Source organism: Saccostrea cucullata, unplaced genomic scaffold (assembly GCF_032062105.1).
Source record: "Saccostrea cucullata isolate Sc308-1 unplaced genomic scaffold, CSIRO_AGI_Scuc_v1 ctg8137, whole genome shotgun sequence".
Classification (NCBI taxonomy): Eukaryota; Metazoa; Mollusca; class Bivalvia; order Ostreida; family Ostreidae; genus Saccostrea; species Saccostrea cuccullata.
Window position 1 is genome coordinate 10,608 of NW_026926982.1, and position 12,202 is coordinate 22,809.

General features: G+C 35.5%; 1 protein-coding gene and 1 pseudogene across 1 annotated transcript; both read right to left on the bottom strand.

Moving 5' to 3' along the window:
• Window positions 1-297: 297 nt before the first annotated feature.
• Window positions 298-9,168, bottom strand: LOC134273146 (uncharacterized; annotated as a pseudogene).
• Window positions 9,169-9,279: 111 nt separating this feature from the next.
• Window positions 9,280-9,675, bottom strand: LOC134273147 (piggyBac transposable element-derived protein 5-like). The gene has a single exon (XM_062755321.1). The coding sequence runs from the start codon at window positions 9,673-9,675 to the stop codon at window positions 9,280-9,282; it is 396 nt and encodes a 131-aa protein (XP_062611305.1).
• Between the last annotated feature and the right edge of the window lie 2,527 nt (window positions 9,676-12,202).

Genomic DNA, 12,202 nt, shown 5'->3' on the forward strand with positions numbered 1-12,202 from the left:
GACCAGGACTGTCCCTACAGCCTCAGTGTACCTCTCTGTATCTACTATTATCTATATTCATCACATATGGCTGTGCTAACTTGACCTTGATCATCTCTATGATAGATAAACTTTCTGTGTATTTACATGTCTTGTAATAATACATGGCTATGTACCACATGTCTGTAATACAACCAAACTTGGCTGCCAATTTCAGCATTTGACTGGAGGATTCAGCTAACCTCATTTGTTCTTATCAGATGTGTAAGTTTCCATGTGTGGTGTCAAAAGCGTTTGCTGAAAAGAGGCCTTTAGTGGTCATGTCTGGAGCATGATGACTTGATACTGTGTCAGGAGGGGTGAACCTATCATCTGTTCTATTGTATGTAGACATCTAATGCAGCTTTGTATGTCCAATTTGCTAAGTCTTAAGCAATGACGTTGTATTTCATCAAATACATTTATATCAAACCCAACCTCAGAAATCAGAGTATGATCATCTGTACATATGGAGTTTCTGGGGTTATAGAGGGCATCTATAATATAAGATCTAATGAAGGGACTGTGTAGCAGGAATGCTATACCCTTCTTATACAACTCTGACAGTCTTATAAATAACTGATATTGTTTGACACCATGAATTTTAGTTAGAAACATGTTGTTGCCTGGAATCTAAAAAGTTAGGACAGACCCCCTCATACACCCATTTCAGGATGAGTTTAAAACAGACCCAGAAACCCCCCAGGAGATTTTGTGGACACCAGTTACGCATTGTATTTTGTTGAATCACCCAGAAAACTGCTGTCTTCATGTGATAGGAACACAGTAATTTATCATCATCACCTACTCCATTGTTAATTATTTTTGTTAAGATCAATTTAAGCAAGCCATAAGTTAAGAACTGACAGTGATTCATTGCATACACAAGTTTTTGTTCTGCTCGGGAGAAAGAAATTCTCCATTCATGATCTTCATGATTTCCTAGCTTATGTCCTATTGCTACAAAGTGACATCCATTTTTCACAATATCATGAACAACATGAGGCGGGGGCCATGAGTGACATCTGTCTATCCATGGGGAGGCAGAGGGAGGCCAAAAGTCACTAACAAAACAGATGGCATGATCATATTCATGTGTTCCATATGTTCCACTGGCACAGGGTCCATGTGGAGTGGGGTTATAAGGTTGTTGCTGAGATAAAGAGATCTGTCTGAAATTAGAACTCAGATATATAATATCTGTTATTCACTCTAACACACGCTCTCAGGATTTCACTATTCACTCTGGGTGTCAGTAAATATAACAAAGTGAATCCTGGTGGACTATCAGAACTGTCACAGAGGAACAGTGTTTGTCTGTGTGTGTTGTAATACTGAGACTGAGATAACTCCCAAATCACACGGTGATCATCTGGCCACCACATCGTGTCTATATCTGATCCTTTCAGTCTGAATCCTTCTCCGTAACTTCCACTAACCATTTTACTCATATTATCTCTTGTTGTCACCTGATTTATCACCATCTCCAAGATATCCAGCACATCTCTCCTCATGGCCACCATTTGTGAGGTCCCCACTATATCACACAGTCCAACAAACACTGACTCTGATATGCGTTGTATGGCTATCTCACTGAGAATGATTAAAGTGGAATTTATATTTGTGTATAATTAGTGTTTCACTTTTGTAAATCTATAATATAATTATCATAATTGATAAGCTTAATAAACAAACTATTATGTTTTATCAAAAAGAAATGTTGACAGTGTATATTTTCTCTTAATTAAAAAAAAAAGAATTTTTACATTCATATACAGTAAAACACGATTATAGCGAAGTCCTGGGGACCTGTGAATTTAATCGCTAGACATCCGTAATTCGTTGTATCCGTATAACGAATTCGTATAATCATATATAGCGAATTTGCAATATGCATGTTTTCCTTCATGTTTTACTAACAAATATGTGAGGGATGTAAATATTACAAAACATACCTTCGATAAGTAAAATTTTATTATGAATTGAAGGTTTTATTTTGAATTGAATTTTATATACAAATGCTAAGAGAAAATAAGTCAGTTCAATTATTTAAAATTTGAAATCTTTGTTTGAAAGTTCGTTATAAAAGATGTAAATTACATTATGTTTAACCTCAACGGGATTCAAAATCAGTTCGCTATATCCGTAAATTCGTTATTTCAGAGTTCGTTATAACCGTAAAATTTTACAAAGATTTGTAAATAATGTTGCCGGGGACGCAGCAAAACTTCGTTATATCCGTGAATGCGCTATATCCGTGTTTGTACTAAACGTGTTTTACTGTATTTGTAAAGAAGAAAGTTCACATTGGTCCATTTTTGGCCCTGTGAATTTCTGAAAAATAAAAACTACATAGTTTTAGTTGAAAATATGTTATATTTCACTTAGACCCTTGGTGACTTCATATCAAATAAAAATGACGTAATTTTTTCTCTTGTCTATGTATTATGACGTCATGAATTTCGTCATTTTCCTCAAATCTTGAAAATTTCGTTAAAAATGACAAAAAATTTGAACTGTTTTTTAATATGATGCATAGCCCCCAACCTCTGATCTAAAATGTTGAATTATATAATGAAAGAACTGTTTCAGAAGATTATAATCCATGAAAAATTTTTTGGATCGCGGGGTGGGCTCATATGATTATCTAAAGTTGAAGATGCTCAATTTCACCTACTTTCTTCAAAATCAAGAACATTGCAGTTTCACATTGCCTGAGTTTCTAAACTTGGAATCTCAGAGGAAAATTTTTATAGGAAATGAAAGCACTAAGTCTCTACTTCATGTTGATGATCGAAATAGGACGTAAGGATGTGGTCGGTTAATTAGTATATTGACAGGGCCATTTTATGGAGAACGTGAATCTACCTCTTTGTAAATTATTAAATAAAAAAATTTCCTTAAATGAATCAGTTATTTTTCAACTGAGTGAACTAAATCATTCATTTTTTTCAAATAGTGAAATTTATAACTGTAAGTGTCTAGGGTATGTTTTAAATTCAGTGGTGAAGTTACAACCAATTATATTGTCAACAAATTACACTGATTCAGATGATTTAGAAATTGTTCTTAGTGTTATAAATTCTTGTCATGAAAACTTACGTTTGTGATCTTCTAATGGAGTCCATTTTCAGTGGTGTATATTCCTTTCTGCTGATGTGTAGGCTAGTGTCAAGTTACAGATTGTATATTGTAGACGTATCTCAGTTATATCATGGTGTGTAAATCTGCTTAGGAAGTATGGGAAACTCCTTTCTGAATCAAATTCATTAAAAATGTTGAACTTCCCCAATATTACTTACCAAATATAACTTCAGTAATCAAATTCGTTTCCTGCATGTATCATGGACTCCTGATGCTTTTGCTGCAATTGTCTGATACAGACTTAATATCAGTAACACTTGAATGTTGGCTTAAAATATTTCCAGCTATGCATATGGGATTAGCTTTATCCTTAAATATAAAGCAAAACTGTAGCATAATAGGTTAGGTATAAAATGTGGATTGCTAAGATAGGTTTTTATATCCCACCATGAATATCACAGGCAGATGGTATACACTTATCCACTGGGTGTGAGTGAGAGAGAGAGAGCTCTTTTATCAAACCCGCAAAAGAGAACTATTCCCCGAGGACTTGCCCAAGGAGATAGTCACTGTCAAGGGTTTGATGAAAAGAGCTATGACTGCACACCCAGTGGATAAGCGTTTTATTATCTGATCTATAATCATAGCTTTCTGAGCCAAAGGCTGAAAGAGCTAATGCTATGGCCATTTGTGCGGTGTGCGTTTAACTTTTTTAGAATATGGGCCATAACTCAAGAACCCCTTGGCCAATCAGTGTTAAATTTGTCACAGGGTATCCTTGGCCCAAGAGGCTACCATTTATTAAAGTGAGGGTTAAACTGGAACAAAGGGGGGTGCATCAGGAAAACAAAACCAAAAGTACTGCGTTTCGGACAACCTTCTTCTCAAGACCACAGGCAGATTTACATATAAGGATTAGGATATGTTGAAGATTAAAAATTGTTCAAGGCATGACCCTGGGGCAAAGGGCGTGGTCCCAAGGTCACTTTAAAGTTGACCTAAATTTACAATTAATGAAAATGTCTATAATTTGCTTAATATAAAGACTAGGAGCATCAAATCTTGTAAGTTGATGCATCCTAGGACTTCACATCATTTTAACTCAAAAGTAGGTCACGATGACATACTTTTAATTTGGTATTTGTTTTCAAATTGATTTGAAGGCATATTTTTGACACTTTAAGGCCTATGATCATCAAACTTAGTCAGATGATGCATCTTGGGCCCTTGAACAACGTCAACTTAAAAGTAGGTCACCATGACCTACTTGAACTTGAGACCTTTCCTTTTTAAAACATTTTATCTCATTATTTCAGGCACTGAAAGGGTTAGAATCATCAAATTTTGTAAGTTGCTGCATCTTGGGACCTAAAACATATTAAAGAAAAAGTAAGTCACTGTGACCTACTTTTAGAATTTACAGGCATTTGTTTTCAAATTGTTTAAAAGGCATATTTAATTCTACCTTCAAACCTACGATTATCAAACTTGGTCAGGCGATGCATCTTGGGACTCTGAAAAATGTCAAACCAAAATGTAGTTCACGGTGACCTACTTTAATTTAATGGCTAGATTTAAGTATCTTACAGGTATTTATTCGCTTAGAATCATCAAACTTTGTGAGTTGATGCATCTTGGGTTTTCAGAGAGTGATGACAAAAATTAGGTCACAGTACATTACTTTGACATTTTATGGCTATATTTAAGTATCTCCATACTATCTTTGGACTAAATCATCAAACTTTGTCAGTTGATGCATCTTGGGTTTTCAGAGAATGATGACAAAAATTAGGTCACAGTGACCTACTTTCTACATTTTATGGCTATATTTAGTATTTGGTACTTATTGGCTTAGAATCATGAAACTTCTTCAGTTGATGCATCTCGGGTTTTCGGAGAGTGATGACCAAAAATTAGGTAACGCTGACCTACTTGTGCCAAAATCTGACATTTTAAGGCTATATTTAAGTATTATTGCGGTACTTATTGGCTTAGAATCATCAAACTTTGTCAGTTGATGCATCTTTGGTATTCCGAGGATGTCGACCAAAAAGTAGGTCACAGTGACCTCCTTTTGACATTTTATGGCTATATTTATGTATCTCTAGTACTAATTGGTTTAGAATCATCATACTTTGTCAGTTGATGCATCTTGGGTTTATGGAGAATTTCTTCCAAAAAGTAAGTCATGGTGACCTACTTTTGAATATCTCAGGTATTTATTGGCTTAGAATTATTACAGTTGGTCAGCAGATGCATCTTGGGACTCTTAAAAATGTCAACCAAAATGTAGGTCATGATGACCTTCTTTTGACATTTTATGGCTATATTTAAGTACCTGGTATTTTCCGGTACTTATTGGCTTATCATCAAACATTGTCAGTTGATGCATCTTGGGTTTTTCAGAGAGTTTCTACCAAAAAGAAGGTCACGGTGACATTTTATGGCTTTTTTTAAGTATCTTAGGTATTTATTGGCTTAGAATTATAAAACTTTGTCAGTTGATGCATTTTGTGTTTTCCAAGAATGTAGACCAAAAAGTAGTCCTAATTGGCTAAGAATCATCAAACTTTGTCAGGTGATGCAACCTGGGTCTTAGAATTCAAATGATAGGTTGTATGATTTATCAGAAGAGCGATTCAAGGCCCTTGGGCATCTTGTAATTTCTGAGGTTTGAATTTTTTAGGAGTAAGATAATACTGCAAGAATAATCTGAAAACATGATGGCGTTGCTACTTAAGTCATTATGACATCATCAGTCGATAGATATATTGCTGGAAATCAAAATTGGAGGCAAAAATTGCATGAAAATTTTCCAAGGGTGGATAGTATACACCTATTTTACTGGCTTTGAGGACAATAGCAAGTTTATCGTTCCCCAAGACAGTCGAGGGGGACGATAAACTTGCTATTGTCCGAATAGTCAGTAAATAGGTGTTTTATTATACCGATGCTGACTTAACCTTTGTTAACTTTCTGGGAGTTCAGGGTACACACAATTTTGATATTCCATATTATACCGATGCTTACTTAACTTTTGTTACGTCATAATATATACGTGTCACAATCCGTATAAAACCAGAAGTTTTCCTAGATGAAAAGCGAGGGAAACGGAATTCTGCCGTTAAATAGTTTGAGGACTATTCACCATGGGCAAATAGCACTGAAACTATTTCCCGATAGAGACTGTTTAGAAAAAAATAGCATGTTTATTCGTCTTATTTTTATATAGAAAAAATAAACAGAGGTATAATAACAAAAACTATACCCTGGGGGTATATCTTTGCTATGCGTGAACTATAAAAGATATAAAAAAGTTATTTAACCTTCTTAACTTTATATAGGAAACACTTTAACAGAAGTATAATAATGTTTGTTATGTCCATCGTCTCTCCTGTCATACTTTGCATTTCGCTCAGTTCAAAGCTCAGTTTCAAAGAAACTAAGATATTTTCTTCAAACTTCATATGCTGTTAGATATTGATGAGAATCACTCATGTGACCTATTGCTATCTGTTTTCGTCCGTCGTCGTATGTCACAACTTTATGTACTGGCCTCAGGGTCAGGGGTTCTGGTGTTAGGGCAGGGGTTTATTGATTACTGTGGTTTCATCAATTTTCGTTGCCATCAATATTCGTGGATTTTGCAAAACGGATGCTTTCGATGATACGTATATTTATGGACAAAAGCATTGCATGTCTATGCACACCCTAATGAATAACACATTTCTCAATTCAATGAACATTTAATTTCGTGGATCAGTTCAGCAACAAAAACTTCGAAAATTGTTGTTCAACAAATATTGATGAAACCACAGAGTATAGTGAAAATACATTAATTCTTTGAAAATTTTCTCTGCTTCTGGGTATTAAATAAAATAACTAAGTACATAGTTATGATAAAGAGACAGGGTCAGGGGTACCATAGAGGGGGGGGGCTCTACTTATTTACTGAAAATGAATTTATCGTTTGAAATATGCTCCTAAATTGTAATTAACCCTAGTAATGCTGTATATAATACAAAGTGAAAAGGCTATGAGCTGAATATTTTTGCCTAGTTTTGAAAGTAAAAGAGGTGGTTTGTTTAAATCAAATTTATTCAGTAACAATAATAGTAATATAGACATATTATACATCAAAATGTTCAGCAGACTTTTAGCTTCTATTTCAAATATGTTATAATACAATATATTTGTATGTATACAGTTGTACAGGTAATCTTCAGGTAAATACAGGTAAAAACATAAAAAAAAAAATTAGATTTTAGAAGAGAAATATTATTTTTTAAATCAAATCAATCAATATTTCATGAGAAATTAATGAATAAATAATTAATTGACAATTTTCTTCATTCAATTACTGAACAGGTATGTATTTTTCAACAGGTAAAATCAATTTCAACAACCAATGAAAATGACTGAATAACTTTAAATATGCAACTAATTAAATACAATAACATAAAAATAAATAAATAACTTATAACAAATAACATGAATAATAAAATAAATACATAAAATGTCTTGATAATTAAATTTGGATTTAATGTATCTACACATAATTTTCAAACCTGAACAGGTAATAATTATATACATGTACACATACATATATATTTAGGTAACCTTCAGGTAAATACAGGTAAAAACATAAAGAAATAGATATTAGAAGAGAAATATCATATTATTGTTTTAAATCAAATCAATCAATATTTCATTAGAAATTTAAAAATTGATTAATCACAGATAAATAAATAAATAAAAATAAATAAATAAATATATAAATAAATAATTTAAATTATAACAGATAGCACAAATAATATAATGAACACATGAAATGTCATAAGAAAAAGACAGAAAAGGAATCTAGTTTTCAATGTAATACTTATAACAGATAAAATGAATAATAGATCAACAATGAACACATAAAATGTCATAATAAATAAATTTAGATGGATTTGTATCAGCACATATTTTTCACTTCTGAACTGGTAAAATTTACTTGTTGACCATCACACGCGTCTTGTACGCAGCTATGTAGTCTTTATGTGTGTGAAAAAGTTTGAAGCAGGGGTCAACGCATAAGGCAGACAGACACTTGTCACATTGATAGCTAGATTCCTTTCCTGCTCTTTTCCTTTTTTCTCCAATGGATTCGAGCCTCTGCCTCTCTGCCACCGAGCACACGACACAAGCACGGGTAATGTTTTTCTTTATGCCTGTTCCAACGATCTTCATGGGGAAATGCTGCCCCTGCAGTCTCATGATGGGTTCTGCTGCAGTGCTAGGCCTCCCGACAGGCTTTGTACTCATTCCCGGGACACATGCTCTGTTAACGGACTGCACAAGTTCGGTTACAAGTTGTTTTCGGAAAACTCTGTGAAGCATAGGTTTCCTGGGAGTTAGGGTCTTGTAGCACAGGTAAGCATTCAAAGTAGCTAGAGAAATCACATGGAAAATCACACGCTTCCACCACTTCAGGGTCCTGGCATTGAAAGTAGCGTAAGAAACCATTTGATCAGACCGATCTATGCCTCCCATATACTTGTTGTACACATTAACGATCGCAGGATTTTCAATAGGTGTTCCTGTTCTTGGTGCCACTCTTCCACAGGGGGCTTTTGCAGCTTCCTCGATGGTAGATAACAGGTAAACAACTTTACGGTCATGGTACTTCACAAGAACAAGTTCATCATTACACATACTGAACATGTTACCTTTGTCCACCTTTTTGTCCTTTATTCGCTGTGGAATTCCCTTGCGATTAACCCGTAATGTTCCAGTGGCACCACACCCGAGCACAAACAAGTCTGTGTAAAGCTGTGGTGAACTATAATAATTGTCCATGTACAAAATGTAACCTTGTCCAAAGTATCCTCGCATCATGTCCATAACTAAGTCGTATGTAGCCCCATTTGCACTAGCAGGTGTCTCCGATTTCCCAGGATAAAGTTTTAAACGTAAACAATACCCAGTCACTGCATCACAGAACATGTAGGCCTTGATCCCATACTTCTTGGGTTTGTCTGGATTGTACACACGAAAAGACAGATTTCCTTGCCACGGTACCATCCCTTCATCCAAAGACAGATGTTGGTGTGGACGAAACACAGTCCCGAATGAAGAAATAATGTTTTTGTAAAGGGATCCGAGTTTGTATAGAGGGTTGTAACCTGCGTTTCCTCAACGTACCTGTGCGCTGTTATCTGCCAAATGAAAGAAGCACATAAGGAGCCAAAACCTGTCCCTTGGCATTAATGACGGAAAAAACGGTGTGGTATTCACCTCCGATATTGTCCAATACTCGGAAATGTCCAGCTGAACTACTAAACCCATCGCAATCGTCATTGCGATAAACACCTTCATTTCATCCAGTGTGGTTTTGACCCAGTTACGAAATCGGGAAGAAGGCTTGAGGTTTCCCTCATTTCGTTGTAGATACTGCTCCGCATAGCGATTGGTTTCGTCTGCCATGGTCTGGAAATCATCATCCTTGATGAATAGGTTGAAAAAATCAAGTGGCGAATGTTGATCATCTGGCATTTCAACATTTAGTCCAGGGACGCCTGTGAAGCCCATGTCAGTGCGAGGTCAGTCACCATCTTGCCAGTTTGCCATGAAATATTAAGATAAGACACCGAAGAGATAAGACGTACTTCAAGTTGCTCTTGATTTTACCTGAGATACCTATACTGTTTTGATTTGGATTATGATTCCTGTGTTAAAAACACAATGTAGTAGATCAAATGATGGATGAAAGCCCAGGTTCTAGTTTCTTTAGATCAATTTTTGATTCTTTTTCTGGACTAACAAATCCAATAAATGACAGTCAGGATAAACTACAAATCAATGTGGATTTACCCAGCTTCCTTAAAGTAACCACCAACAAAAGGAGCATCACTGTGAGTTTTGACAAGGTAAAATATGACGCCATTTTCTCATATCTTGAACAAGAGCTAACTTTTGAGAAAACTACTAGAGGAGATGGCCATATTTTTAAGACTGATTGCAGATCGGTCACGGCTACGATATACAGAAGCACCTCAGTACTACACATTCAGGGTAGTTCAGCAACAACATGGTGCGAGAAATTCCTTGAAGAAATAAGTGTCTATGCCTGTGATATTAATGAATCAAATATTATTCTATCTCAGCCACCACCACATATGGCATCTACTCCTATGAGAAATTCATCAAGTTTTTCGCAGTGTAATGAATCAAAAGAATGTAGCAAGTGTAGTGATTCTGCTCTGCGCGTAGAAGTTGAGTCTTTAAAAAAGAAACTGGGTGAAAATGTACACAAAAACTTAACCAGTTCGAGTACTCAAACAATTTCGAAAGTCGTCAAGAACAAAGGCAATTGTACCGATGATCTACCGAAAGGATCCAACAATATCACTTCTAGACATGTGCAGTGTGACAATGTTCTTTCTGAAACTTCTAAAAATGAATGTTCAACAAATACAGAACCAGAACCACATGTATACAGAAAACCAAGACGGAATTCCCTTCAAAAATCTCCCAGTTCTGAGAAATCAACACTCATCATTGGCAGTTCAATTCTGCAAAGAATTAAAACCCGTGGGTTAAATTCAAAAGTTAAAGTGAGTACGAATAGGGGTGCCAGTATCTCATTTATTCGTAAAAAACTTAGTCAATACGATGTTTCTTTACTGGAAAATGCAATTATTCAGGCTGGGGGAAATGATATCTCAAATCACCGAGATATGGAAGCAGTGGAAAACGACTTTTCTGCAATAATAACGGATCTACGGAAAAGAAATTCAAACATTCGTGTTTTCGTGTCTGAAGTCATGCCAAGAAAAGATACAGTGGTCACCGGTGTAAATGATACTATCCGCTTTGTATGTGAGGAATACGGTGCAACAGTTCTTAAATCTAGTCGGATTTTTAATGACTGGAATTCCTCTTTGTACTGGAAGGACGGCATACATTTGTCAGACAAAGGAACCGCCTCTCTGCTGAAACTTTACAATGAACATGTCCCAATTCTAAAGCAGAATCAGATGCAACCTCCGCCCGTATCCAGGAAGTCTACATCCTGTTACTACTGTGGGGAACAAGGCCATTCATCCCGAAATTGCCGACATGGTAGCAAAGTAGACTGTTGGTATTGTGGGGAACCTGGACATAAACAAAAGTTTTGTCCATACTAGAATAGGGGCAACGAATGTCAGGCCGAATATACAGAAATTAATTCCTTAAGTCTTCAAAATAATTCTTTACCTCTCCAAACTGTATGTTCAGAATGTAACAAAATATTATGTATATGCGCTGTGAAAAATTCTCCCACCGTTAAAATTCCTCGAGTAAAATATGCACCTCCAAAAGAAAGAAATTCCCTTAAAGATACGCAAATATCTATGTCTGAAAATGAGATTAACAAAAGTCTTACGTGTGAAAGTATTGATTCAAACAAAGCTATAAGCATAACAAATAAATATACTCCGGTGAACACCGGATTTGGTCTTATCAAAAAGGGTTTGCGTTTTGGAAATTTTAATATTTGTCATCTTGTACCAAAATTTGATGAACTGAAATTAATGTTACAAAATGAACGATCTATGGATGTACTGGGGCTTTGTGAGACTTTTTTACAGGACCATATTAGTGATTCGGATTTGAGTATAGATGGCTATGTACTAGAAAGAAAAGATAGACAAAATAAGACAGGCGGTGGAATAATAATTTATATCTCAAATGATTTATCCTATAAACGTCGAAAAGATTTAGAAATCAGTAACATTGAGACAATATGGTTAGAAATTAATTTAAAGAACACAAAACCCATATTTTATTGTTCTGCATACCGCCCACCATCTGCACCCTCCTGCTGGGTGGAGGATCTAGCGAGAGAGATAAATTGTGCCCCCTGCTGTGATGACCAAGAAATCATACTTACAGGTGATTTTAATGTAGATCTGCTTAAAGACCCCCCTCAATCTTGGACATCTGCTCTAGAAGAATTTGGACTTACTCAACTAATTACCATACCTACTAGAATTACTAACACCTCATGTACCCTAATTGATCATTTTTACACTACCCAACCTGATAACATCTGCGAAATTCAAGTACCACCCAT

What these genes read in the sequence shown, in the direction of transcription:
- LOC134273147 (XM_062755321.1), bottom strand. Translation starts at nt 9,675, where the DNA reads ATGGGCTTCACAGGCGTCCCTGGACTAAATGTTGAAATGCCAGATGAT.